This window comes from Ursus maritimus, unplaced genomic scaffold, assembly GCF_017311325.1.
Source record: "Ursus maritimus isolate PB19 unplaced genomic scaffold, ASM1731132v1 scaffold_2, whole genome shotgun sequence".
NCBI classification, from domain to species: domain Eukaryota; kingdom Metazoa; phylum Chordata; class Mammalia; order Carnivora; family Ursidae; genus Ursus; species Ursus maritimus.
In genome coordinates, this window is record NW_024424452.1 from 41,584,301 (window position 1) to 41,611,823 (window position 27,523).

Sequence of the window (27,523 nt, forward strand, 5' to 3'; positions counted from 1 at the left end):
TTGTCGTGCGCACGCTCCATCCGAAGGACGGACAGGTGTTCAGGCAAAACACTTGCTGGTTGAGATTCAGGCGGCAATGTGCAGGGGGCTGGCCACCCTCGGAGGCCAGGACCCTGGGGACAGAGGGGCAGATAAGGAAGGGGACTTGAGTAGAGGGGGCCCCAGGCAGCCTTGCAGGGCGAGGTGGGCTCTAAGCAGGATGTGTGAGGAGAAGAAACAGTAAGGAAATGGTTGCAAGGTCCTCTGGGCCACCCCCGCCCCCCCCCGGTCCTTCCTGATGAGCAGAAGACGACTCCTTCCTGCCCTGCACCAAGACCAGGTGGCTTTCAGGACATAGGCAGGGTGCGTGAGGGGGGCATCAGAGCCGCGGGCTATTTACCAAGACACACCCTCAATGCTGACCTCGAAGGAGACTTTCCCAGGTGATCTCCCAGTCTACTGATTACGACGTAACTCAGACTCGCTTTCGCGTGTAGTCCCAGTTTTGGGTGCGGCCCTCTGGGATTATTCCCACCTAGAGGTGTGTGAGGGCGCCTGGCACCTCTCCGAAGTGTCACGGACATTCCTTAGGTCGGGCTCAGCAGGAACCAACTTGCTCAGAGTGCAACGGCTCAGAGTGCAAGCAGGTCCTGCAGTGCAGGACGGGACGGCAAGATCGCGGCCGAGGTCCGGTCTGGCAACAGGAAACTCCCTGCCACCGGCTGCCGTGACTCTGACGCTGACCCTGCAGCCAAACCAGCCACTCAAGAGGGCACGAGCCCTGGTGTAGACGTGGAAGCTGCATTCCCTTAAGACACAGCACACAGGGATCCCAGACATAAGGTCAGACCTGTGACTCACCTTCCCAAGATGAGGGTGTGTACCACGGAGGAAGAGCTGGCAGGACCAACCAGGGTGGCGTCACCAAGCACCCTTCCCTCCCTCGCCCCGTCCCTCCTGCATGCCCACTCTGAATCATGCTGCTGGTCACATACCCTCTGTATCAAGGTGTCCGTGTGGTTTGGGGTATCATTTTAGGTTTGCTCGGTCTGTGGTGGGGACGAGGACAAGGCAGCAGAGCGCGTGGGCTACACACAAGGCTTGGTCAGTGCTTCTCGATGGCTTCTAGCCAACAGGGGCCCAGCTGGTGCCATCCACAGAGATCCGGAACCCCTCACACAACCAGCCCCGTAAGACCTCGTGACAAGGTTATTTCTTCCTCGAGTAAGCTCTAGATCCACGCCGGGCTTGAACTCAACTCCCAAGCTCAAGAGCTGCGGGCTCTACCGGAGCCGGCACGCGCCCTCCGAGTGACCGCGCGCCCTCCGAGTGACCGCGCGTTCCAGTGTGAAAACAGCAGCAACAGCAGCACACGAATGTTTTTCCATTATAAAAATTTATCGAGGGAATAATTTGACTCTTTAGAGGCTTGGTTTAACAAAGTAAAAGACTAAAAACCATGAAAACACTTTTCTTTTTTAACCTACCAAAGGAGATCTAAATTAAATAAATTCTCTATTACTTTAGGAAAGAGACTGCTTTCCTAAATCAGAAAAGTTGATTTGCAAATCACGCTCTTACCTCTGCTGCCTTGTAACCCAAAGGAGAATGGAACCTCCCCAGGGATGGCGCCTCTGGAGGTCAAGGTGGGAAGGAGGAGACAGGCCAGCACAGACGAGGTGGAAACTCTGAGCCAAAAGCTGAGTCTGGAAAATGCTGTCATCCAACCAGGCTTCTTATGAGAGTGAAAGAGGGGGCTGCTAATTACTTGAGAACAAAAGGCATAAAATGGGATCTGTGGCCTTCCTGGTGATAAGGCAGTCTGGGAAACTACGCTTGCCAGGGCGCCCTGCCCCATGAAGGTCTGAAGGCCCGCCGGAGCCCAGCACCCTGGGACCTGTGGTTAGCACCATTTAAGAGGTAAACAGTGTAGGGCTGCTTCTGACGCGGAGGCTTTCTCCTTCCTCGGAAAATGTAACCAGACACACAACACAACACTGGAGGTGAGATTCCAATGACTATTAAGGCGGGGGGGGGAGCCTCTGCCTCCCTCACAGCTGAGCTCCCCAGGAGGTAGAGCGGGGGAGCTGTCCACCGGTCCACGGCCCTGTGTTCCTGTGTGCGCTGCGGCCTCTGCCTCCCCACGTCGCCAGCGCCCCCGCTGCCACTAGTCTTCTGGGGGACTCTGGGCCAGGTGCTGCTCCCACTCGGCTTCCACCAACTTGTACAGCTCCATGGTGGCCTGGGCGTCCTCTACGGAGGAGTGTCCGCTTCTCCCCACCTGAACGCAGCACGAAGACAAGAGCATGAAGCCCCAAGAGACTATCTCTTTCCTTCCCGACTGGCTCTCCCTGCCCCCGACACGCTGCTGCTGCGGTCACTGCCTGCAAAGCTAGGACTCTGGTGGGACCTAGTCCTATGCTCCTGTTCACCTCGGTCCTTTCCGTGGACTGTACAAGCCACGCTGTTCTGCACTCTGCAAACACAACGTTCCAGATCACTGACAGGCCTTCCGAGTCTGGCACCTTCCCCACTTCCACAACCACTCCCTACACGACGTGCGCCCGCCCTTCTCCCAGTGCATATGTGTCGACTGCACAAGAGGCCCGGGCGCCCCCTCTGCAGACTCTCAGACCACCACAATGTGCTCACTTCTTTTCCCAGCTAGGGTTCTGCATGCACTTGAAGACTTTCCCTCTCCCAAGCACCCCCTGGGACACTCTATGAGGCAGAGAACAGGAACCATTACCCTACGTACAGATGGAGAGACTACTGGGCCGCCCTGCCCAAAGCTCTTCCCATTAGAGCAGCCTGCCTGCATCTACGTCCAGAGCCATCTGGGGCCTGAGTCTGCAGTGAGGCAGTAAGGAGCCCCCCTCCCCGGGTCCGAGCCGGGGGCCTGAGAGCATCTGGGGAGACATCACCTGGATGTCCCGGTTCAGAAGCTTCTTGGTGAGGGTCTTCAGAGACATGGTGGCATTCTCCGGGCAGTCGGCCTTCCGGTTGAGAGGGGGGATGTGGGAGGTGTCGCGGGTGAGGGACTTGGGGTGGAAGTACTGAAGGGCTTTGAAGTCGTTGTGGATGGCATGCCCCACCACGATCTTCCCTGCGAGGATCTTCAAGATCTGCAAGGGAGCAGAGGATGCGCTGGTGAAGAGGCCAAGCTGGCGGGACCGCTGCATCCCAGAAGTCCGACGTGGCCATCGGTCCGTCCAGACTCTCTGCACCATGTGCTCACCTACCTCGCCCTCTCCCATAGGTTTCCTCCATCTGAGCTCCATCTCCACTCCCCGAGGTGAAAGCAGCTGTTGCCGGTGGTGTAACCCGGTTTGGACTTACCAATGGCTCCTTATCTTCTCATTAATTTCCACCCGAATGACAGATTAATTTGCCTCAGTCCCAAATCACACTCATGTGTGCGATGTTCGCTTACTATCCAGTTCGGTTCTGGCTTGCTACGTGAACTTCTCTAGCCATTCCCACACGCTGGCCTTAGACACGAGGCTTGGAAAAATGCAGTCAAAGATGGGCTCCAAGGAGGTAACAGAAGCCCCACATCGTATGCAAACAGTTACGCATATAGGGCTTTTTTTTGCGGGGGGCGGTCTATGATTTCCATGACTTTGGAAGGGCCTACAAGCTCCAAAGCTTAAGAATCACTTGTAGAGTCGGGCTGCAGAGGGAAGCAGCCATGCAGCCCAGAAAGTCCGCCCCACTGCTCTACTCACTCGCTGCATCCGTTCACCAGCTGCTCAGGAACCTTACTCATACTAGTCTTGAGACCAAGTAACCTCTCACTATTTCAGTATCTAAAAGCAAAAGGACAACCAAAGAGTATGCCACAAGCTCTGAAGGCCATTCCCCAAATGGACTCCAAACAGGTTGCGAACAAGAGCGACAGTCCTATGATCGATCCGTGCATAGCCAACAGGAGCCCCGGGGACCGTGCATAGCCAACAGAAGCCCCCGGGAGGGGCCAGACCCATTTGAACATCCCCCTGGTCTCACGCCTCAGCGTGGGCACCGGGAAAGCGCTCTATCATGAAAACCCGACGGAAGTCCAATCAACTAGGTTCCTGTGTGCTCCAGACCGCAGCTGCCACTCACCATCCACCAACACCCCCACTGTGTGCTCATTCAACAGCCCTCGGAGTCACGGGGATTCAAGATCTCAGACCCATCCCACCTTCTGCCTCTCCCAAGCCCTGCTCACCGGTGCCCTAGCACACAGAATCTGCAGCCCTTCCTCTCAAGTTCTAAAATCCAGCCCCTTCACCTCTAATGAAGCTCCTCCAACTGTCAGGGCACGAACAGAATTAGTGGAACACCGCGAGTCCAGAGAAGAAAGAGAATGTGGAGCTGAAGTGATAGACGCAGACCACAGGCGCCCTCTGGAGGCCACCCAAGACCAGGCGGCTTCCTCTCCGCCTCCTCCCTGCGCCTCCCAAGTCCACCCTCCTTTCCCTGTCCCTCTGTGGTGCTGCCAGCGTCCAGCATCCAGTATGGGGCCACCATGAGGAGGTGTGCTCAGTGAGTGAGGTGAGAACCCCGACAAGCCAGCCCCGTGTCTTTTACCCCCCCCCCTTTAGGCTACTTGTCCCAGGTACACACATCACCCTGCTCCTGCCCCCAACACATCCCATGCTTGCCACACTTGCTTGGGCACCCTCTCCCCCTCTCCGTGCTCAACCCCAAACTCCAGCTCTACAAGGCATTCCCAGATTGAGCCCTTTCCCTCGCCATTCATGCCTGCTGCTCTGCCCCTCAGCGGCTGTTATTCCTCTGTGTGGATTCCCAGTTCCCCAGATGAGGATTCATTTCGGGAGCTCAGGTAGATCTCAGCTAGCCTAGTTCATCACAGCAGCTAACCGTAACTTTCTGGACTCTCAGCACACCTTACTCCAGCAGGAAGCCCCCTTCACCTGGCAGTCCACCCCCCTTTCCTCCTCCACGATCCTTCGGCACCTTCCTAGGGTGACCTCGCTGCCTCCAGTGTCCCCCCCGCCTCTCACCTGGCTCCGGGCGGTCTTGAAGGGTGTAGCGTTCACCATGTGCTGCTTCCGGATGCCACTCCATCTGGTCCGGTAGTCCACGATGTGGCAGGGGGGCAGGATGTACTCATCATAAAGCACGTCTCCGTGGTAGTTGACGATGCTACATCGGGCCAGGGAACTGACGTGCCCCTTGGGTCCCGTGCCCACCATCTCACAGTCAATGGCCACCATCTTCCTTGGCATCTTCTGGGATGCTCCGGAACATTTATTGTCTGAATGAGATTGGGTGGAGCTCTGTGGGGCATTCTTCTGAGTAGGGTTCTTCTGGGGGCCCTTCTTGTGGGGGCGAGTTGGGTGGCTCCTCATCTTTGGAAGGGCGCTCTGGAACTCCCCCAGCAAATCCACTTTAGCCACTGCAGACCCCGGCTTCTGTGCAGGGGCAGGGGTTAGCCACGGCACTGCTGCCTTCTTGTCCAGGGCCTGCTCTGGCCCACTGCTGGAGGCAACGGTCTTCTTTTTTGGAAGGGGAGAGACCTTCCAAGTGCCATCTATGCTAGAAGTCTCCCCTTTCTTTGGAGGTTCTGAGTGCAGCTTAGATGCCTTGCTCGGGGGCTGGTTCTTCTTATTCAGAAAGCCTCTCCGTTCCAAGAGCCGCCGCTTCCGGACAAATTTGCGGTGCTTGGCATTCCCTTCAAATGCTTTTTTGGGGGGAGGTTCACCAAAATCCAGATTGAGGAGTAAGGTAGACATGAGGACAGTGGATGGCGGGAGAGCAGGTGGGAAGAGTGGCTTACTGATGACAAGGAGACAGAGGATTCATCCTCTGTTGAACCCCACAGGCCGACATCTGGAGGTCTGGGGTACACCCTGGGGAAGAAAGTGATCCTGATAACCGAGCCCGCCGGCCGGGGAAACGATAAGACCCATCTGCGTGGGGCTTAAAGTTGGAAAGGCATCAGAGCTACCGCCCAGAGTGGGAATGAATCTGTAACGTGAAATGATGTTAGGAGCACTGTCTGAGCCAGGAAGCCTGGATTCTGGCACGGCCCAACAATTCACGAGCTGTAGGATCTTCACAAGGGTCACCTGCCCTCCCCTGAGCTCAGTCTCATTCGGAAACTGAGGGGGCTGTAGGGCCAACCGGCTCGAACTCTGAGCCTGGAAAGCCAGAACAGGGGAGCTCCATTATCCGCACGGGGAGGGGAAGTCTAAGTGTGCTCGCCAACAGTGGCGGGACCGGCCCCCAAGGCCTCTGGGTTACCCCGGCACCCCTCGCGTGGCTCCCTCGGCTCCAGGCGGGGAAACCCTGAGCAAGCATCTCACTCCAGCCCTGTTCCCAAGACAGGCCCTCTGACAACACACATCCACCGGGAGAACCAAGGCTGGGGGCCGCCTACTTCGGCGAGCACGCCAAGGTTGAGGGGGATCCCCGCCACGAAGGGCGCCCCTGGAGCCCACACCTACCTCCCAGCGGGCCCCGCTAAGAGCGGAAGCGCCCGGAGCCGGATGCGGAAGTCGGCGCGCGCCGGCGAGGCCCGGGCCGGCAGGCGCGCGGATTGGACCGCGCCGGGGGCCGGCGTGCGCGCGCCCGCAGCGCCCCTGCCTCCGGGAGCGAGGCCAGGGACTCCGAGTGCGTGAGCAGCGGCAGCGGCGGCGGCGGCGGCGGCGGCGTGGGGGGCGGCGGGGGCGGGATGCGCTCCCCGGCCCCTCTAGCCCCGTGGAGGTACAACTCGAAGGTGGGGAGGCCGCGCCCCGCGGGAAACGCCGCACGCGGGACTGGCCTCACTTCCGGGGGAGGAGGGAACTGCGCGGGGAGGGGCGGGCCTCGGCGCCGCGGCACGCCTCTGTGACGTACTGCCCGGCGCCCCGCCCCACATGTGCGCCCGCGCTGCGTCGCGACCTGTGACGTTAGGGGGCGCGTCCTGTCTTCGTCCCCAGCCGCGGGCCGGGGAAGGGGGCGTCGGGGGTGAGGGAGCCGAGGGGCCCCCGCGTGGGACTGGCGCTGGCCCCCTCCTCGCGCAGCGCGCTCTCGCTGCTGACGCCACCGGCTGCCCCCCGGGATGCCGGGCGTCTCAGCGCGCGGCCTCTCTCTGGAGCAGAGGAGGCAGCTGGCTGTGAACCTCACCCGTGTGCTGGCGCGCTACCGCTCCATCCTGGACGCCTACATCATCGTGAGGCCACGGGGGTGTGGGGGGGTGCTCCCGGGGGAGTGGTGGGGTGGGTGCGCACGGCAGGCGGAGAATCCGGAGAGGTGGCTTCTGCCCTCTCCCGTACGCGTCTGTGCAAGAAAGGGGTCATCCCCCTCTTGCTTTTCAGTTGACGTACATATTAATATTCCTAACCTCCGGGTGGTTTCTCTCACCTTCCCAAGTCCAAAATAAAACGCGTGGACGATTGAGCCGTGCCGCGGCTACGTTGATCTCTGCTGGGAACATGCGAGGTGTTCCGGAATTCACCCAAGCTTTGACTAAATCCCTGGCTCAGCAATGTAATGGACAGTTAGGGCTTTGGAGTCTGACTTTCTGCCTCCTTTACGGGGTCAGCCTTAGGCGTTTAAAGAAACTCCTCCTAGCCCGGGTTTCTCAACTGTAATACTGATCCCTCTCTGAAGGCTCACGGTGAAGAATAAATGAGATGATGTATGAATGGCACCAGCACCCACTGACCCATTCAGCCCCCAAACCCAGAAGCGTCCTTGATTCAGCTTCCTCCTTTATTGATTTACACTCCAGTCCTTCCTGCAGCTCTACCTGCAGAATGGATACCAACTGATCTCTGTCTACCTCACAAAACAGCCGATCTCTTTTAAAACGTAGATCTGATGAGGGGCGCCTGGCTGGGTCAGTGGTAGAGTAGTAAGTTTGAGCCTCACGTTGGATGTAGAGTTTACTTATTTAAAATAAATAAATCTGATCAAGGCACTGCCTTGCTTCCTGGGTGCTTTGATGAAATCTTAACTCCTTACCATTACGTAGAAAGCACCGCACGATCTGTCCCCTGCTGTCTCTCTAAGGCCATCACCTTGGTTCTCCCACATTCACTCTCCACACCTACATTGGCCTGATTTCTGTTCAGTAACATGGCAGGCACCTGGGCCTTTGCACTTACTAGTGTGCCTGGAATGTTTTCCTCCACAGGAAGAACCAGAGGGGTTAGGAGCAAGAACTAGAGTAGAGTTGGTTTCAGATCCCAGCTTTGCTACTTACTAGCTTTTCGGCTTGGACAAGTTACTTAATTGCTGTGCGTCAGTCTCATGTGTAAAATGAGAGATAAACTAGTACTTAACCTCATAGGTTTGTTTGAAGATTAAATGCATTAATGCATGGAAAATGTTTTGGACACCGCCTGGTGCATTAAAGTATTTTATAAGTATTTGTTATTACTTGAATTTGTTAAAGACTTTGTTTCAGAGAGAGAACAAAAGAGACAGGGAGAGTGAAAGGGAGAAGCAGACTCCCTGCTGAGCAAAGAGCCAGTCGCAGGGCTGGATCCCAGGATTGGAGATCATGACCTGAGCCGAAGGCAGACACTTAACCGCCGGAGCCACCCAGTCCCTCCCCCCCCCCTTTTTTGGATGAGAACTTTTAAGATCTCTCGCCGGCTTTCAGGTATTTCAAATCCAGTGTTATTAGCTACAGTCACCTGCTGTACGTTACATTTCCGTGATCCATTTATTTTATGACTGGCAGTTGGTGCTCTTTGGCCCCCACATTTCCACAGCTGTCCCCCCTCTGGCAGCTACAGCCTGGCCTTTCTTTTCTGCTGTTGTGTGTTCATCATTCATGTCTCAGCTGGAGTGCCCCTCTCCTCAGACGAGGCTTCCCTGGTTACCCTCTCTGAAGCAGTTCTCTCAGACTCTGTCGTGTCGCTGTTTCGTCAGTGTTTTAGCGTCTATGTGACATTCGATGTTACCTGAAGTTATCTTTTTTTTAACGTAAACTTTGCAAGAACAGGAATCTCGTTTATCTAGTTTGTCGTTGTATTCTCTGAGCCTAGACTAGAGCTTGGTGCGTGACCAGAGCTCCAGAGTGGGTGATGCACAAACGCAGGAATGAAAACACATTCTATCACGTACAGCGTCTGGCACGTAAAGTGTCTGGGGCACATAATGGTAGAGTGTTAAATGGCGACGTGCTGGCGCCTGGGTAGCGCAGTTGTTAAGTGTCTGCCTTCGGCTCAGGGCGTGATCCCAGCGTTCCGGGATCGAGTCCCACATCAGGCTCCTCCGCTGGGAGTCTGCTTCTTCCTCTCCCACTCCCCTGCTGTGTTCCCTCTCTCGCTGGCTGTCTCTCTGTCAAATAAATAAATAAATAAAATCTTAAAAAAAAAAAAAAAGGTGACGTGCTGACAACCCAGGCCAGTCACTGTGCTGTTGGGGATGCAGAGGTGAAGACGTCTGTCCTGTCCCCACCCCCAGGCTCAGTTGTGTGGAGAAAACACACAGAGCAGCAGGCAGGGGAAGTGCTGCAAGGAGAGGCGTGTCCAGAATGCTGCCTGGGCCCCGAGGAGGGAGCGGGAGGCTAGAGCAGGCTTCAGAGAGTGGTGACTGGGATGGGGAGGGGGCACCTGCTGGCTGCAGCCAGGGGCCCTGTGTCCAGAGGGGCAAGGAGGAGTGGGGAGGGCAGTGGCCAGGTGATTGCTTCTCCCCTTCTCCTGCAGGAATTCTTTACAGACAACCTGTGGGGCACACTCCCTGGTTCATGGCAGGAAGCGCTGGATGGACTGAACCCGCCACAGCTGGCCACGCAGCTGCTGGGGATGCCCGGGGAAGGGGAAGTGGTCAGGTATGGGCAAGAGGGGCCCCATGCCGGGGGACTTGGGCTCAGAGTCTCCCCAGGGCTTCCTGGGTTACAAACTGGCACGGTCAGGATGCAATGGAGCTTTTCACTGGGGTCCCGGGCCGGCCTATCTCAGGTACAGGTCGGTGTGGCCACTCACCCTGCTGGCCCTGAAGTCCACAGCCTATGCCCTGGCCTTTACCCGGACACCTGGGTTTCAGACCCCCTCAGAGTTCCTGGAGAACCCCAGCCAGAGCTCCCGCCTGACAGCTCCGTTCCGGAAACACGTCAGGCCCAAGAAGCAGCACGAGATCCGGAGGCTGGGAGAGGTGAGGTGGCTGGCATTCGGGTGGTGTCTGTGGGCCTCTTATGTCACCTGCGGGACCACCCTCGGCAGGCAAACCATAATCCTCTCTCGATGCTGCGTCTGTGTTACGTGTTTGTTCTTTTGACGGGTTGGTTGGTGGCTGTGTCCGAATCACTGTCTTCTTCCCGTTTTCCACCTGCACCATCTGCTCTGGGCTTCACGGGGCGGGGGGGGGGGGGCTCCTCTCNTGAGAGGAGCAAGGAGAGGAGCCTGAGCCTGGGGTCAGCACCCTCCCTCCTGGTTTCCGTGTCGCCTGTCTCTTCCATGGCACCCCCTCGCCATCTTCCCCTGCCCCTGTAGCTCCTCCACCCACATTATGGCTGTTTGCTCTGGGAGCCAACAACCAGTGGCCAGGAGAGCTTTGTTCCCTCCTCTTGTAGTTGGTGAAGAAGCTGAGTGACCTCACAGGCTGCACCCAGGTTGTGGATATAGGTTCAGGCCAGGTGAGTCAGACCCCTAATATTCTAGGATTTGGGGTTTGGGGTTTCTTTTCTTGAGTTGTGGGGATAGAAAGCTGGAGGCAGGCTATGAGGCCACAGGCCCCGGGAAGCAGGTGCCAAAGAGTGGTGGAAGTTGTCAGGGCAGATAAGCCTTGTGGGGGCCTGGGCCACCGCTAGGGAGGCTGACAGCAGAGGGGGCACTGAACAGGGCTATCTCCATCCTCCCTCTTGTGACTCCAGGGCCATCTCTCCCGATTCATGTCCCTGGGGTTGGGGCTGATGGTGAAGAGCATTGAAGGGGATCAGAGACTGGTGGAGAGAGCCCAGCGTCTGGACCAGGAGCTCCTGCAGGCTCTGGAAAAAGAGGAGAAGAGGCACCCACAGGTAGACCAGCTTTTCCTGTAGCCGGGGCTGCGGGGCGAGGTCTGGTTGGCTGGAATGGGGCACTGAGGCTGGACCCACTCTTTTCAGTTTCTGGGGTTGAAATGGTGTCATCTCTAATCCTGCTGCCCCTTTTGCCAGAGCCTCCTCACGTCTTCAAGGCACTCTCTAGTTCCCGAGTGCTTTCCACACTGCTCTGGCTTCCCCGCCACCTGCCAAGGGCCGGTCGGTTACCAGGCCCCTGACGGAGGAGGAGGTTTGCGGTTCCTGACGAGGAGCCCAGAGTTCAGCCCGTCTCCTGATTCAAGGCCCAGCTGTCCCGTTCCCCAGCTTCTCTCCCTCCTTGGCAAGGAACGTAGAGGACACATCCTCTCCTGTGACCTGAGGTGGACTGGGGGACACGGGGACTGCAGACAGACTTCCCACCTGCGCTTGTCCCATCCCGCCTCCACAGGTGGTCCACGCCGGCCCTCGCCACTCCCCACACCACGTGGTTAGGTGGGTAGAGCCCACGGCCCTGTGCGAGGAGCTTCTGCTTCCCCTGGAGACCTTGCCACAGAGCGGGGCCCGCTTGCTGCTGACAGGCCTCCACGCCTGCGGGGACCTGAGCGTCGCCTTGCTGAGGCACTTCTCCCGCCCTGAGGTGGTGGCGCTGGCCTCGGTGGGCTGCTGCTACATGAAGCTGAGTGACCCCGGCAGCTACCCATTGAGTCAGTGGGTGGCCGGGCTGCCCGGCTGCGAGCTGCCCTACCGGCTGCGGGAGGGAGCCTGCCACGCCCTGGAGGAGTATGCCGAGCGGCTGCAGAAAGCAGGCCCTGCCCTCCGCACCCACTGCTACCGGGCAGCGCTGGAAACCGTCATCCGGGGGGCCCGGCCTGAGCTTCGGCGGCCTGGCGTGCAGGGGATCCCCAGGGTCCACGAGCTCAAGATTGAAGAGTGAGGCTGGGGGAGGTGGGGGGGTGGAGAGGGGGCATCACTGCCTGAAGGCCCGAGTCCCCGGCCAGCCTCATTTGTTAGCTTACCCTAAAGAAGTTCTCCATGTGCCCAGGGGGGTGGTGTTGAAGCCTCGGGGGCAGCTTCCCAGAATTGCTTTAGAAGGGTGTTGTCGTTCTCTTATCCAGGAACTATCGGGTTTTTTAAATGCTGAAAATACAGCCGAATAATGGGACAGATCTGACTGAGAATGAATTTTACGATTGATTTACTATTAGACAGGTCACAGCCAGAGGAACGTTTGAAAATGCACCCTAGGGTAGCCCAGGAAGCCAAGTGGCAATCGAATTAGGACTGGACGGTTTTGAGTGGGCGGTGGGGGTTCCTAAAACCGACCTGAGTGCCGTCTGTGGCTGACCCCGCAGGTACGTGCAGCGGGGGCTCCAGCGCGTGGGGCTGGATCCCCAGCTACCGCTGAATCTGGCTGCCCTTCGGGCCCATCAGGCCCAGGAGAACCGAGTGGTGGCCTTCTTCAGCCTGGCCCTGCTTCTGGCCCCACTAGTGGAGACGCTGATACTGCTGGACCGGCTGCTCTACCTTCAGGAGCAGGGTGAGGGTGGCCTGTAGTGGGGACCAGGGTGGGTGGGGCTGGAGTCCTGAGGCTCCTCCAGGCCCCCAGCCCCCACACTTGGTAGGCAGCCTGGGTTCCTCCCTGTGGTGATTCTCCAGCCAGTCACCGGTGGGGTCGGAGACGGGTCAGTGCAGATTCCTACTGAATTGGACTCCCAGCCCTGAGCTGCATTTTCAGCCAGAACCTTGGGCATGGAGAACCTACAGTGGGCACCTGTATTCCTGGTAGAGAACTGGGTCTCCTTAGACACCCTGAGGCCTCCCCGTGGAGAACGTGGCTGTGCCCATAGGCTAGGCAGGGAGCCGCTGAGAGTTGGTGGTTTCTTTCTGAGTAGCCCTGCCTTTCTCCCAGGCTTCCATGCTGAGCTCCTGCCCATCTTCAGTCCTGAGCTCTCTCCCAGAAACCTGGTTCTGGTGGCTACAAAGAGGCCTCTGGGTGAAGCCTTCTCTCTTCTGGAGACTGAAGACAACTGACAAACCCCATCTGAGACCACCCAGGCACCACTCACCCAGAGAACCAGCATCCTCTATCCCTGGAACCCTGCTTTCTCCGTGTGTTAACGTAATAGGATGTAAAAGTTTATTTTTAATTTATTGAACACATGAAATTATTTCCCTGTCGTTACTAGTCTGTAAAGAAGGACGGTGTGCAGCTCCACTGCAGAGGTGGCCCAGCTGGGCCTCACACCCAACCTCCTACCACCCTCCCTAGCGGTTAGCACCCCGGGATGGACCTCCCTCTCAGCACCTGCAGGCCCTGCCCCGGGGAAGGCTGGCAAACTTCCTTCCAGGCTCTGTCGGTACATGAGGACGGATGCCCCTTCCTTCAATCCCGGAAACCGGTGTGCCAGGGTCAGGCGTGCCCGTCTACTGGAACACGAAAGCTGCACACACGGGAAGACTCGTGGCTCTTTATTGGGGTCTGGAGAAGAGGTGGCCCTGGCCTTTAAGCTGAAGACAAGGAGGGGAGAAGCTGCTCCCCCAGGTTCAATACCAGTAGACCTTCTTGTGTCTCCGAGTCTCTTGGATCCCCATGGCCTCCATCACTTCCTCCTCCAGTGTCTTTAAACGGGGCACGTAGGTTCTTTCTAGAGCATCTTCCACCGATGTGTCTTTGGGACCATCTGTTGGAAAGGAGGAGGAAAGACGACGGGCGGGGGAGGGGGGGCTTCTTAACACCCCTCACTCCCACTCCTACCACCCCAGCCCACCTTCCTGCCCCTCAGCCCGCCTCACCGATCCACGTTTCAGGGACAATGCCATCCGCTCTGGGAAAATCAGGTTTGGGGATAATTCTTCCTGATCTTGAGGAGACACGTACCCGCTCTCCAGCCTCCGTGAACCTCCATTCCACCTCAGTGGGTTTCCTAGTGGATGGGAGAGAGAAACCCAGCATGGGAACCAGGTCTTCCTGCTTCGTTCCGCCCAAAAAAGTCAATGGCTGAAAACATTACGGTCACCATCTTGTTGCTGTTCCATCTGTACTGGGGTGAGCTAGAGGGAGTCATGTCCATCAGATGGATGGTTCCTCTCAAATTCCAGAATTTCCAGCCCACTACTCCTTTTGTACAAATGTGATCAACACCTACATGGACGCTCAGAGTGGGAAACCCTCTGACCGGGGCCCCGTGTGCTTGCCTGTCCACGGGGTCTACAAGTTTGACCTGGTTGTGGAGCAAGGGCGCTTCGCTGGGGATCATGGTTCCCCGGTACTCCCCGGTCTTGCCAACATAGCGGTAGTGCTGTATGAAAGAGAGGGGACATGAGAACCTCCCCAGCTCGTCATATTCAGCCCCAGGTGAACAGCAGAACGGTCAGCTGTGTCACTGCCCCTGTGGCTCGCCTCCTCCCTCCCTGGGCTGCTCTCCATGCAGAGTGACACGGGACAGGCTTCCTGAGCAGCCCCATCTCCTCCCTCCACTCACCGTATTCAGTCCCTCCAGGACCACCCAGTTGCGCTGCCGGATAACTTGAACTACTTTGCCTTGCTTCCCAGCATCCTTGCCTTCTAGGACCTCCACCTGCAGGAAGACATGGGTCAGGGAGGGGATCCTTGCCCAGGAGCCCCCCAACACTCTGCCCCATCTGAGGCTCTCACCATGTCCCCACAGAACAGATGCCATTCTTCATCAGAGATGGGTTCCACAGCCACCCGGCGCCGCCTGGTCCCTGGAGGGTTCTTCCTCCTGTCTGCAAGAGAGCCTGGGCGGCTCATCCCATAGCGGTAGTCGCGGGGCAGAGTGACCTTGGATGCCAAGGCCAGCAGGGCAGAGAGACGCATGGCTGGAGGCTGTGAGAAATCCCCTGGCCAGGGAAGATCCAGAAACCTTCCTAGTCAGCTCTGAAGTAGATAGATAGATGGGCACCTGGCCGGCTCAGTTGGGAGAGCATGTGACTCTTAATCTCAGGGTCCCTGAGTTCAAGCCCCCCATTGGGTGTGGAGCTACTGTAAAAAAAAAAAAAAAAAAGATTAAAATCCAAAAACCATACAGAGTAGACAGAAATAAGTGGGCAAACAAGGAAGGGAAGGAATTTTTACACTCAGTCCGTTGCTAAATCTCACTGAAACCCTACAAATGTTATCTTCACTTTATAGATGAGGAAGGACTTAACTGAGGTTTGGTGACTTGCCCGTGGTCATGAAGCTACTGTGAGAGAACTGACATTCAAATCCACATGTATCTGACTTCAAAGTCCAAAAGGTTCCCCCAGGCCAGGGGCCATGCCATCTAGTTCACCCCTAAGTCCCATAGATCCAACCAGGGCGTGGCACACAGCAGATACTCAGTAAACAATTATTACATACATGCAGGATAGGAAACACACATGTAAGGGGAACAAACCAGTGGCACAAGGCCAAGGGGCAGGCAGTTATAAAGTAAAATATAGGAAAAAAAAAAAAGGATTAAGATGTCCCTACACCACTTCTAATTCCTAAACTCATTCGGGAAATAAGCACTCCTCCCTAAGACAGCTTCTTTTCTAAAGGCAAAGGCCCCCAGAGCAAGACTCCAGGATGACGGAGTCCTGGATTTCCCAACTATGTAAGCAAGTACTGGAAGCCTTCCAACTTGGGATAACGGACTAAGTCAGTGGCCTGATGAGAGAACTGAGGCAAAAATAGTACGTGCTTCCACTTAGCACTTGCTACCTGCCAGGAGCCACGTGGCTTATTGCATCATGCACTAAAGGAAAGGGGTGGAGGGGGCGCCTGGGTGGCAGCTGGGCAGTTAAGCATCGGAATCTTGATTTCAATTTCGGCTCAGGTCATGATCTCAAGGCCATGAGATTAAGCCCTGCATTTAACTCCCACTCAATGGGGAGAGATTCTCTCCCTCTCTCCCCTTCAGCCCATGCTCTCATGCTAATAAATACATAAATCTTTTTTAAAAAGGCAAAAGGGGAAGGGATGGAGCAGGGATCGTTAATCTTATTTTATAGCTAAGAACGTAGTCTATCTTCAAAATATAAATAAAGTGCACTCTTGTGGCTCCTGAGTGGCTCAGTAGGTGAAGTGTCTGCCTTCAGCTCACATCATGATCCCAGGGTCCTGGGATGGAGCCCCACATTGGGCCCCCTGCTCAGCGGGGAGTCTGCTTCTCCTTCTGCCTCTACCTGCCGCTCCCCCTGCTTGTGCTCTCCGTGTCAAATAAGTTTTAAAAAAATAAAAAATAAAGTGCACTCTCATGGCACAAAGAGCTTGCCGGGGTCAGAGACCTTGGCGCCCCTCCGTGCTCACCATCCTACCCAATGTCTGAGCTTGTTTCATCATCCTTAAGATACCACAGTTTTACTTCCAATGTTTTAACAAAGCAAAGTACAGAATAACGTGAGTGGTATCGTGTCGTTTAGGCAAATTAAAAACATACGTGTTCTGGCACAGACTTAAATATTTATGGGAAGTAAGGAGCCCCAGGACTTGTTTGGGGTGAGGGAACTGTTTGGGGGCGCGGTTCCTTTCCACAACGTTTGTTTAGTTTCCGACTATGTGCACTGGTAAAAACCACCACCACCACCACCACCGAACGGGTCTGTCTGAACAGTCAGTCATTCTTCTTTATACTTCTCAACGTGAAAAACACGATGCCTAATGTTCTCCCCAATGAACGTCGGCCTCAGTGTCCCCATGCAGATCCAACACGCGCTCACGAGCGCAGCTCTGTGACAGGCAGAACGCGGGGAACCTCACCGCCGCCGCCCTGGGAAGGAAGCCGACAGGTGCGAGGACCACGAGGTCGGTTCCCCAGTCGAGGAGCTAGTTCACCTGCTGGATCGCTGCGAGAAGTCCTAGCCTCAGCCACTCTCGGTCTGCAGCTCCAGGAGAACACCCCAGAAGCCAGCCCCTGGACCCTGCCCTCCTCTCCTGCACATCGTTGGAGGGGCTGTCCTCGGGGAGTTTCCGCCGCGGGCTCCGGCAACGCGCCCGCCCTCACCCCGCCTCCAGCAGTTTTCAGCACCCACCCGCTCCAAGCAGCCGACTGAGTCACGGCCGGGGCAAACGAAGGCCCTTCTCGTCCTCGGCTCCCGGGCGAGCCCAGCGAGGTCACCACCACCTGGGTACCGGACGCTCACCTCCGCTTCCTGCCGCGCCGCCGCGCCGCCCGCACATGCGCCCTGAGCCCGCTCCCCCCAACGCCCCCCGTCCCTTGGCTTTCTGGGAAATGTAGTCCAAATGCAAAGCGGACGCAAAAGTCAACCTCGCTCTGCAAGCTGGGAGTTGTAGTCCGCCGTTACGAAGCGAGCTGGAAACAGGAAATTTGGTCGGGTAAGAAATCAGGAAGCGTAAGAACACCGAGAGGCACGTCGGGAGTTGAAGGCAGGGTGGGATAGGCTTCGGCTCCCGGCACGTTTCCTCACGCACTCTGCGTGGGGGCCGCTGGGAATTGTAGTTTCCAGAGAGGAGGGCTCCATTTTCTAGGGGATTGTGGCTTCCTATTCGGAGCAGAGGGCCTCCCTCTCCAGGCTGGGCTGCGGCCGGTCCTCTCCCCGCGCGTCCCAGTCTGCAGCAGGGGGCCAGGGCAGATTAAGAAACTGCCCTAGGGCTTCTGCACGAAGGGGCGAAACGTGGGCCCTTCCAAGGGTAGTCGACGAGCTTGTCACAAAATGTCAGCTCTGGGAGGCACGGGAGATGACCTGCTCCGGCCCCTCCACGCAACCCGGGGTCGTGGGAGGACCCCACGCTACCAGCCTCCCGGCCCTTCCCCACCACTTACGGGTGGCGGGCACCCCTAGCTCTGACCCGTGGCAGCAGCATCCTTCCCACACCCAGCCCCCACACCTCCCCTCCCGTGGCCGGTGGGGGCTGGGGCGGGCAATGCTCGCCTCCCGCTTCTTGTGCAAGCCTCCGTTCTAAGGCCTCCCAGGTGACTGTGGGGTGAGCTGTGCTCCCCAGTGGCTGGCAGGAGTGGCACGAGGGGTGCAGTCTACGCTGACTTGGACAGGCTGGCACCGCCCACCTCCGTCCCAGAGGGGAGCACTGCATTCGCGGTCCCGGCCCACCCCTCCAGTTCACCGACAACACCCCCCAAGAAGCATTCAAGATCCAATCTAGTAATCAACGGGTTTTATTTTCCTAGAACTGAAATCGTCTACGGTTCTCAGAGCTAAATTCCCAAAGCTACAGTCAGCAATTTTTCATCAGAGCCCAAGGGAGAGGGGCGAGGGGGAGACAGGAGACTGGAGAGAGGCAGAGAGACCGCGCGAGAGGCTGGGCGAGGGCACTTCTTTCCCTGTCCTCTCAGTGGGTTTCGGGTCTGGTGACGACACTGAGGAGACCAGGTGGGGGATGTGAATGGGAAATGACACCAGAAGGAACAACCAAAGCCCCAGCTACAAAAAGAAAAGTCATCAAACCCCACATTGAAGGGGAGCCTCCCAGTGCACCTCAGAAATGGGGGCAACAGTGGGGAAGGAGGAAGAGGGGGGCACACAAAGGGATAGGGTCTTTAAAATTTTTTTTGTAATTTTCTTTTATTAAAAACATTTCCTAAAAAATGTGTCTTTTCCTTTATGTCTGGGTGACATATATGACTGTAGGCTGGCCTTGAGTGGATGGGGAGAGAGGACACGGCAGCTAGGGGACTCTCCAGGGCAGAGATCAAGGGGGGACAGATACTCAACACTCCCACCCCAGCTGGGTGAAGCCAACCCTTCGGATCTCAGGAGGCCCCAATCTTTTGATGATCAACTACAACTCCCAGAACTCCTGGGGTCAGCAAAAGGAAGAAAAGGTGTTGTCAATCATCAAGGATTTCTGGAAGGGAGCCCCTCCCCCACAGGCTGTCCCACTTTCCCTGAATCTAGGCAGCTGGGATAATAGGTATGGGAGGAAGGGACAGGAGTCCAAGAAGATGCCATCCTCCTGCCCACCCCCCTCCCCAATTTGAAGACTGCCCCTCTCAGACCCAGTTTATTCTCCATCCTTTCCACTCCTACCTCTGATCCCAGCTAACCCAGAGGTCCAGAACACTGGGGGGGTGGTGGGAGCGGGGAGGAGGTGTCAGGAGGTGAAAACAGCCAGTCCAGGCCCCAACAGATACCCTCAGAAACAGCTCCAGGCAGGGAGGGACACGATGGTCTCATCTTAGCCCATGAAGCAGAAGACAGGGCCCTGACTCAGATCACAGGGGTGTTGGGGACATGGAGGTGAGGGCCAGGTGGCCTGCCCCATCCAGGCCAATCGCCAGGGGATGGGCTTGGAGTGGGAAGAATAAGTGGAAGAGAGCACGGGGAGTGGGGGAGGGGTTCCCAGTTTGCAGGCCATGGCCAGTTTCCCCAGTAGCACCCAGACAGCAGCAGGAACGGGGCAGGGGCTCCTCTTGAAACATTGGTGGCTACAGGCTGCGGGGGAGGGTTGGAGGGGAGAAGGGTTATCGGTGTGGCCTTGCACTGGCCACACCCCAGCCAGTGCCAGTCTCCTGGGAGAGCCCACCCTGCCTCCGCTGCAGGCCCTCCTCCTCCTCCTCTCCACAGGTGGCTGGGCCCCCCCAGCCCAGCTGCCTCAGGGCAGGGGGCTCCCTCACCTCTCATGATCTCTGATGCCTGGGGCCTCAGCATCTTCCTTGGCAGCCTCTTCCTCCTCTTCTTCCTCTTCCTCCTCCTGAGGAGGCCCCCGGCCAGAGCTGGGCTCAGAGGGGGTGCTGTTCTTCTCCACCTCCACGGGGAGGGGCCTCTCACCCTCCAAGGGAGCTACTTCCTTCTCCTCCCCTTCGGGGTCTTCTGCCTCCTTGGGACGTTTAGGGGAGTCCTAGATAGGATTGGCACAGATGAGGCAGACTGAGGCTGGAGAGGGAGGACACCAGCCACCTCGCAGCGCCCCCCCTTTCAGAGAGGCTCCTTCCTGGGCACACCCACAGTCCCCTTCCCCAGCCCTCTGCCAGTGGAAAGGTCTAGGGACCCCAGACTAGGAGCTGGTCTCCCCCAGATCAAGATGTCCCTGAAGAAGTAACAGCTGCCCCCCCCGGGCTCGCCCCTGGCCCCAGGTGGTGGTCAGTTACCTCCAGCACGTCTCCCGCTCTCCTCTTCAGTGCCCCCTTCTCGTTCTTCTCCTTGGCTGGCTCGTCGATGACCAGCTTCCCTTCCTCGTCACTGCTACCCTCTGCGCTCCCCTTCTTGTCACCATCCCCCTCCGTGGCTTCAGGCTCCGGCTCAGGCTCGTCCACAGCGCTCTTCTTCGGGGTGGACTGCGCGCAGAGAGAGCAGAGGCTAAGTGGCACCAGCGCGGCCTGCAGGGCCCCTCCCCAGACCCGCCCGCGGCCACTCACTCCTTCCTTCTCCCACCTCGCCCCCACCCCCTCCCAGGTGCCCAGTCTCACGAGTGATTTGAGACCCACCTCTGTCGGATTAGCCCCGGGCTAAACCCACTGGCCGGGCAGGCAGGGCTCTGTGCAGGAGGGGGGAGGGCTGGAGCAGGAGGCAAAACCTCGGGTCAACTTCTCCCGAAGGGAGCTGGGACCCTTTCCCCGCCGACCCCCGCCCCCCACCCTCCCGCCTCATCCTGCCCGGCTCACGAGCACCTCCTCCTGGAAGCCTTTGTGGAAAGAGTTAAGGCCAAGTCCTACACTCACACTAGGCCCCATAAAGGGCTGTCCCCACTTACCGCCTCCGTCCTGTCCTTGCCTCCCACACCACCACCCCCCACCGTGACCCCAGCCCTCCTGCAGGGCCCCCCACCCCCACCCCAGAAGCTCCTGCCCGGAAAGCCCTGGTCTCTAGGCCCCATTTTCGAAAGCTAAGCATCCCCTGCCCTGTGGGCTCCGGAGCCAGTGGCCACACTTGCTTCCCAGGGGGTCTCCGGGGTGGACGGCTGCTCACCTGGTAGCCTGAGGCCTTGACAGTGGGGTTGTTCTCGATCTCCCAGAGCCCCTCGCTGAAGCCTTTCCTCTTGTTGGGCTTGCCAAACTTCTCCTTGGACTCCTCGTACGGGAAGAGGTCTTTGGGGCCCAGGAATGCCCTGGGGAGAGATGGGAGACTGTGCTCTGGGGCCCTCGCCGCCTAAGCAGCGCGGAAGGGTCGCCGGCACGGCCTCTGGCCCGCCCCACCTCCAGCCCCTCACTCACGTCTCATGGGTCCCGAAAAAAAAGACTTGGTACTTGTTGGCTGTGGATTTCACGGCGGCCTCAGGCATCTCGTCAATCTGGGAGCAAGATGAGGGAAGCAAGTGAGTGGAGTCCTGAGGTCATGAATCTGGGGCTGAGGCCGGCCTCCAAGACACATTTGTGTAAAACCAGACCGAGAGGGCCCCAGGAGATCCCCAAGGGGGTGTTTAAACCCTTTTTAACAGCGGAACTTTGTTCAAAGTCAGACATGAAGCCCAGCGGAAACCCGGAGTCGACCCCTCTCCTCCACGCACTAGAGGGCGGCTGTTCTGAGGCCCCATCACCCCAGCCCGACCAGGGTCACTTCTCTCCTCAGGCTCGCTGGACCACAGCCTGCCTACAAGCCACCGTCCCCACGGCCGCCGAGGGGGCCTTCCAAGTGCTGCCTTGAGCACTTTGTCCCTCTGCTCAAACCCTTCCAGTGTCCACTCCCTCGAGGGCCCACCCAGTCACCTCCTCCTGAGCATCGAGGTCTGAATCCCCACGCTGCATCAGTCCCTGGATGACCTGGGGCAACTTACTCAACTGTCCTCTACCTCAGTTACCCCATCTGTAGAATGGAGAACGTCACGGTACTTAAGTCGTAGGGTGGGGAAGGATTAAATGGCCACAACCGGGCCCACAATCCAGCCTACAGCTGCTAGCTCTCCTCTCGGCCATATGCTGCCCTTCCCCGGCCTGCTCCGGCCACACTGGTCTCTCGTCTCCCACACTCATTCAGTCCTGGTGAGCCTTCCCGCCCCCAGCCCGGCTGGCCCCCCACAGAAGTCTCAACACCTCTCCTTCGGGGCGCCAGCCTTACGGTCACCCGCGTGAGCGTCTGAGCGCTGCCTGTGTGGGCTCTCAGGCTTACACCAGCCCCGAGATCTGAGAGCGGGTCTGTCTGTACCACCTGCTCGGTGTCTAGCACACAGTAGGCTCACAAGAAAGATGTGCTGAAGGAAGCTAAGGGGCAGGTAAGGGCCAACTGCGCTGGTGGAGGGGGAGGGGTAAAGCCAAGGGGCCGCGTAGCCGACACCCCCTCCGAAGCAGCGCCAAAGGCCTCTGCAGAACACTCTGAAAGCCTCTCAATGTAGTCAGATGCTCTCGTTTTACAGATGAGGAAACAGGCCCCCAAATGACACGGGAAGTTAGTGAGGGTCTGAGTTGGTCTCCTGACTTGACCCCCTGGCCCCCACGTCCTGGGGGCACGAGGAGTGCCGTGGTGGGGAAGGTGCAACGTCTGCAGTCAGGGAAACAGACGGGCAGTGGTCCCAGAAGCCTCCCCAGATCAGGCCCTGGACGCCCAGGCCAAGCTGAGCTGGCGGGGGGGGGGGGGGCGGGAGTACCCCAACACTTGCAGCAGCCCCGGCAGCCTGGCTTCCCGCCGGACACAGGCCAGGTGGCCATGTTGACTGGGGCCCCAGGCGCATATAGGACAGAGGCCGCCAGGCCAAGGCAGTGATTAACACAGAGACTGGGACGCAGTGCCTGACCTGGGGAGCTGGGGAGAACGAGGAGGCTGGGTGGTGGGAAACCCGCCGAGACACACCCAGGGGAGGGGGTGGAGCCCTGGGCAAGAATCGGAGGGGCATCTTCTCCAGGCGTGGAGTCTTCAGGTTCCTGGGCCCCTCCCCCCTTGCCCTGTGGCCTCTGGGGACAGAAGTCCGGCCCCTCCCCCCAGGAAGGCCCAGTACCAACTGGGCCCTCCCCATGACCAGAGGTTGGGGTGTGATAGCAGGGGGTGGAAAGGCACGCGGTTCCCCCCCCCACAAACAGGATCCCCATCGCCATGACAACCCACCCCGCCCCCGGGGCCACTCAGCAACCAGGAATGTGACCACCCCTCCCCCCAGGCCCTCTCTCCGGATTGGGGAGGAGGGGACACTAACCCACCCCACCCCCGAGTCTGGAGTCTGGCACCTGGGTCCCAGGCTGAGCTTGAAACCACAGCTAGGGCTGGAGGGCCCAGGCCCTTCTCAGGAAGCCAGACCTGGGGTGCAGGGGGAGGAGGAGTCAGTCCTCGGCCAGGACACCTGAGTCTTGTGACCAGCTAGCTCCCCACCCTCCTCTCAGAGGGGGGCAAGCAAAAAACAAAATTCGAGCCTCCAGGGCTTAGAGGTCCCAGGAGACAGGCTCGGTACAACAATAGCAGAAGGCCCAGGCCTCCGCTCCCTGGATCTCAGGCCCAGACACAAGGGGCAGGGCTGGGGAGCTAAGGGTCTGGCTGGGAGCACAGCAGGGAACCTCGAGCTCGAGCTCTGCATTCCTGCGCCAGCACCTGAGCCAGGGCATTAACATACTTGTGGGGTGAAAGGAAGAAACTGAGGCTCAGGAGAGGGGGTGGGATGAGAGAAGGGTCAGAAAAGAGGGGCTAGGAAGTTCTCTCAAGGAGCACAGCCATGGCAGGGCTGCTCCCAACCACAGGGCCATGGGAAACCATGGAAAGCAGAGGCAGCTGAACGGTGTGACAGGGGACCCAGGAGGCCACCAGCTGCCCAGCCTCAGGGGCGGAGGAGAAACAAAAGAATGGATGGGAATTAAAAATAGAACGACACGCCAGATATACCCGCCCTGCTGACTTCTCGCCAAATAAAGGGTGGGTCTGGAGGAAAGAGGGAAGCCGGGGCCCGGGCAGATGGGCATCTACCCTGAAGGGTCACCCCATCCCCAGCCTCCCCTTGACTGTAGGTACCTGTGGGGGAGGTGCCAGGAGAGGGGTGCTCCTTTCACTTAATTAAGTCCCAACCCCTCACCTCAAAAGGGGAAAAATCCCTTCCATCCTTCAAGCTACAAAGGAAATGTCGGTTCTTGCATTCTGAAGTGAAGGGCGGCTCTTCCTCCACATAGAGGACATGAGGTCTCAGGGGAGGCCTATACCCCCAATACAGACATATGTCTCCCAGGCGGTGCCTTTATATCCAGGCTGTGACTCAGAACAAGTGAGTCAAAGCTAAGTGGGTCAGGGTGGGGCCAGAGGAGTGCTAGGGACCCCACACACATACTGGCCAACAGAGGAGGGGGCTCTGCTGTTTCTCAGCCACTCCAGGAATCCAGAAGGTCAAGTCTCCCAGGCTGGGGCCCATCCATTCCACGCCCAGCCCTCTGCATTTGCCTGGCTCCATCACACAGACACGAGCGCATGAATCGCCGTCCTCCCTGAGCCCACGGCCACCTCTGAGGTCTGAGGAGGGAACTGGAGCTCCCAGGTGAGCAACGCGGGAGAGCACTGAACACCTCTCCCCAGCCTCAGACCAAGCCAAGCCCAGGGCCGCCGGCCCACAGAGGAAGGCAGCAGGGAAGGCTAAGCCCACAAGGACTGCCAGCCAGGGTTCTGACCACCACACCCAGGGCCAGGCGCGACCTGACCCAGGAACCGGAAAATCTGGGGCAGGAGACAGTTGGGGCCAGGAAAGTGTGGCAAGCCCAAGAGGCAGAAAAGAGAAGGTGGTGCCTGGCCGTAGGGGAGGGGGGCAGGGGGAGTAAAGCTGGGTGAGGCCCTCCGGCTGCTCAGGTTTTCTGGGATTGTGAAACAGGAAGCAGAGAGACGAGGAAGGAACCTGGGAGGGAAAAATCCCTGAGTCTTGGAGGTTAGCTGTTAAGGGCTTGGAGATCCCCCAAGAAGTCAAGCAGGAAGAAGAGGGAAAGGAGGTTAAGATGGAGTCACCCTACACTCCAGGCAGGTCCTGCCGACCACGTGGCCCCTCCGGCTGGGCCTCTCCAGGCACCGGGCTGTTTCAGCCTCACCCACAGCCAGCCACCGTGCCCAGAAGCAGGGGCCTCATCACGGCTGAGGATTCTATTAGATGAGGTGGGGCCCTCCCTGAGCCCCCCTCCCTCTCAGGAGGGGCCAGGCCCCTTCAGAGGCTGCTACTCTAGTGGCTGAGGTGGCATCCAAGCACGGTGAGGAGGCTCAGATTTGCCTGTTCTGGCATGCAAGGGGGGTCCACCTGGGAGATAAGAGCCTCGGTGTACCATTCCCCAGATGTCACAAAAGCCAAAGCAGAGGCAAAGGGTGGTGCCTCCTTGCGATCCAGTCTGACCTCCCCTCCCCAAGCCTAACTCTATCTAAAAGGTCCAGGCCTCAAAAGGAAGACACCGCGTCCCTGTCCCCACCTTCTGTCCTGGAGGCCCAGGGTGAAGACAAGACGTAAGGGCATCCCCAGTCCCAGGGGCTGCCTACCCTGAAACTCTACCTCATGGGGGCCAATGGAGGCCCATTTGTGTTCCCCCTCCCTTTTCTCTCTTCCCTGATCTGGAAAGAGTTCCTGCAATCCACATTCCAGCTGTACCCCCTCCCTGGGCGACCCTCCGGACTTTGTCCCACCCCCAGGAGGCAGGAGCAGTAGAGACCTGGGCTTAGTTCTTGCCCTGCCCAACAAGGGCCTTAGCGTTGGGGCCAAGAAGCCAGATGGATCAAAGGTGCAGGGTAAAGTACACGAGTGTTCACACGCCGCATACACTCTGCACACACCGGGCCGTGTGGCTGCTTCCTCACGCTGCTTCCAACACACACACCCCAACCTGGCCCAGGCTCTTAGGCCCTGGAGGCTGGGAGAGCCTCACTTCTCCCTGTACCGCATTCCCATTCAGAGGCTGGACATCTACAAGCTTCAGGGAACAAGGAGCTCAAGGGATGTAGGATTAATAAGCACACTCCTTGAGAGAGGGTAGAGTGAGAAAGGGGCCTAAAGTGGGCCGTGGGGCAACTTCCCAGGCCCAGAGCAGGGTCGGCCACAGATGAAGACAGACTCAGGTGGAGAGCAGTTCTGCACTTGGCCCCCTCGCCTGGAAAACTCCCTCCACCCTCTGCTCTCTGCCCTCCTATTCGATTCTCTTGAGTCCTACCTCTAGGGGACAGTCACACCCGCACCCAATTCCAAAGGCCTCTCCAGACCAACTTTGAAGTAAGTTGCCAGAGGCACTGCGGCCCCCCCACCCCGCCGTGACACCCCCGACCTCCTCCAGCAACCTCCCCCCGCCTCCTTACTTGAGATGACCCAGTCCTTAGGGGAAATCTGATGAACACACCAGGTTGGGCTTTGGGGCCCCACCCTCCCACCTGGCCAGGTGCTGGAGTGGGGGTGGGGGTGGGCAGGCCCTCATATTGGCGGGCTAACTCAACCACATGGCAGACTGGGCCGTTGTGGCGGGAGGATCCTATCTGAGGGGGAGCAGTAGCAGTTCGGACTCCCCCCACCTTCAGGAAGAGGCAGCCTGGACTGCACTTCCCGGCCTCCCGGGGCCCTGCCGCCCTCAGCCCCCAATCTAAGTTGCCAGCATATGGAGGAATATTTTTGTGGGGCTGCGAAGCGAAGCGTTCTGGCGGATAATTTCCGAGCCAGGTAGATCCCCTCTTACGCCGCCGCCAAACATTCCTCGACCCTCCCAACTTCAGACCTCTCACGGCCGCCCCAAACCAAAGTTTTCCAGAAGCGAACTCCGCCTCCACACATCCCTCCCCAGGCTGGGACCCTTCTGCTACCTTTCGGTCCGAGAAGGGTCTGACCGGAGCCAGGGATTAGGGACGACACCGGGGGTCTCTAAGGGGGTCCCCGGGCGCCCGGGAGGGGTTCCCGACGGCCCCAGGCCGCGCGCCCCACGCCACCGCGCTCGGGGGGCCCCGCGCGGACACCGCGCTCACCGGCTCCCCCCGCCCCCACCATTATGTAACCGGCGGGGGGCGCGGAGGCGCTCGCAGCGAGTCGAGGACTCGGCCGCCCCCCGCCCGCGCCCCTTCGCGCGGGGCGCCCGCGTCCTCCCGGGTGTTACGCAACCCAGCCCGGGGCCGGGGCGGCGGGCCGCGCTGCTCACCCGGGCCGGCCAGTGCGGGTAGCCCTTCATCTTGGCGAACACCAGGTCCCCGCACTTGTACTCCTTCTGCCGGTTGGAGCGCGACATGGCGGGGCTCCGGGCGCCCCGGGCTCCGCGCCGCGCCGGCGAGCGTGAGCCCAAGTTTGCGCGCGCGGCGGTGGCGGCGCCGCTGCGCTCCGGCCCTCGCGCGGCCCCCGCCTCGATGGCGGCCCCCGGCCCCAGCTCCGGCGCGGCCACGGCTGTGCGCCCGCGCCGCTCGGACGGGGCGGGCGCGGATGCGGCGGCGCGGTGCTGCGCGCTCGTGCGGTTGTTTGTGTTTGAAATTCAATTGCTCCCTCCTCGGCGCGAGGCCTCTTCCTCCTCCCCCGCCGGCCCCCTCCCCCTCCTCCCCTGCTCCCCTGCTCCCCTGCTCCCCTCCCCCTCCCGCGCCGGTTCGATGCGCGCGGCGCTCGACGCCCCGGGCCTGCCGCGGCCCGACGCCCAACCCGGGGCCGCCCGGCGGCGCGCGGCGGCACAGGCATGAGGAGCCGAGCGCCGAGCTCGCCGAGCGGGCTTTGTGTGCTGCTGTCGGGGGGCGCCCGCCCGCCAGCCCGCCGGGAGGAGCTGGCGCCCGGCTGGACGGAGCGGCCTA

At 59.0% G+C, this 27,523-nt stretch overlaps 4 protein-coding genes across 7 annotated transcripts; 1 reads left to right on the forward strand and 3 right to left on the reverse strand.

The window, feature by feature from the left end:
• Positions 1–1,358: 1,358 nt before the first annotated feature.
• ISG20L2 (interferon stimulated exonuclease gene 20 like 2) lies at positions 1,359–6,530 on the reverse strand. The gene is made up of 4 exons (XM_040635824.1): positions 6,438–6,530; positions 4,992–5,840; positions 2,904–3,104; positions 1,359–2,260 (listed from the first exon to the last, which is right to left on the reverse strand). Exons 2-4 carry the CDS (start codon positions 5,721–5,723, stop codon positions 2,147–2,149), a joined length of 1,047 nt encoding a protein of 348 aa, XP_040491758.1. The 5' UTR covers positions 5,724–5,840; positions 6,438–6,530; the 3' UTR covers positions 1,359–2,146.
• Positions 6,531–6,580: 50 nt separating this feature from the next.
• Positions 6,581–13,092, forward strand: METTL25B (methyltransferase like 25B). Of its 2 annotated transcripts, none has more exons than XM_040635823.1 (8): positions 6,581–6,696; positions 9,633–9,757; positions 9,973–10,080; positions 10,499–10,561; positions 10,799–10,942; positions 11,394–11,875; positions 12,298–12,482; positions 12,855–13,092. In XM_040635823.1, the coding sequence occupies exons 2-8, from the start codon at positions 9,674–9,676 to the stop codon at positions 12,974–12,976; spliced, it is 1,188 nt and encodes a 395-aa protein (XP_040491757.1). In that variant the 5' UTR covers positions 6,581–6,696; positions 9,633–9,673; the 3' UTR covers positions 12,977–13,092. The 2 variants fall into 2 exon arrangements, with proteins under 2 accessions (XP_040491757.1, XP_040491756.1); XM_040635822.1 differs by lacking the exon at positions 6,581–6,696 and adding an exon at positions 6,906–7,144 and having other exon boundaries at positions 9,888–10,080.
• A 307-nt stretch (positions 13,093–13,399) lies between these two features.
• MRPL24 (mitochondrial ribosomal protein L24) lies at positions 13,400–17,122 on the reverse strand. The gene is made up of 6 exons (XM_008696545.2): positions 16,964–17,122; positions 14,601–14,948; positions 14,428–14,523; positions 14,141–14,244; positions 13,739–13,869; positions 13,400–13,626 (listed from the first exon to the last, which is right to left on the reverse strand). Exons 2-6 carry the CDS (start codon positions 14,781–14,783, stop codon positions 13,490–13,492), a joined length of 651 nt encoding a protein of 216 aa, XP_008694767.1. The 5' UTR covers positions 14,784–14,948; positions 16,964–17,122; the 3' UTR covers positions 13,400–13,489.
• A 928-nt stretch (positions 17,123–18,050) lies between these two features.
• On the reverse strand, positions 18,051–27,049 carry HDGF (heparin binding growth factor). Of its 3 annotated transcripts, none has more exons than XM_040635825.1 (6): positions 26,893–27,049; positions 21,061–21,137; positions 20,816–20,954; positions 19,999–20,184; positions 19,525–19,748; positions 18,051–19,342 (listed from the first exon to the last, which is right to left on the reverse strand). In XM_040635825.1, the coding sequence occupies exons 1-6, from the start codon at positions 26,977–26,979 to the stop codon at positions 19,336–19,338; spliced, it is 720 nt and encodes a 239-aa protein (XP_040491759.1). In that variant the 5' UTR covers positions 26,980–27,049; the 3' UTR covers positions 18,051–19,335. The 3 variants fall into 3 exon arrangements, with proteins under 3 accessions (XP_040491759.1, XP_040491760.1, XP_040491761.1); XM_040635826.1 differs by lacking the exon at positions 26,893–27,049 and adding an exon at positions 26,564–26,653; XM_040635827.1 differs by lacking the exon at positions 26,893–27,049 and adding an exon at positions 26,069–26,184.
• Positions 27,050–27,523: the final 474 nt, after the last annotated feature.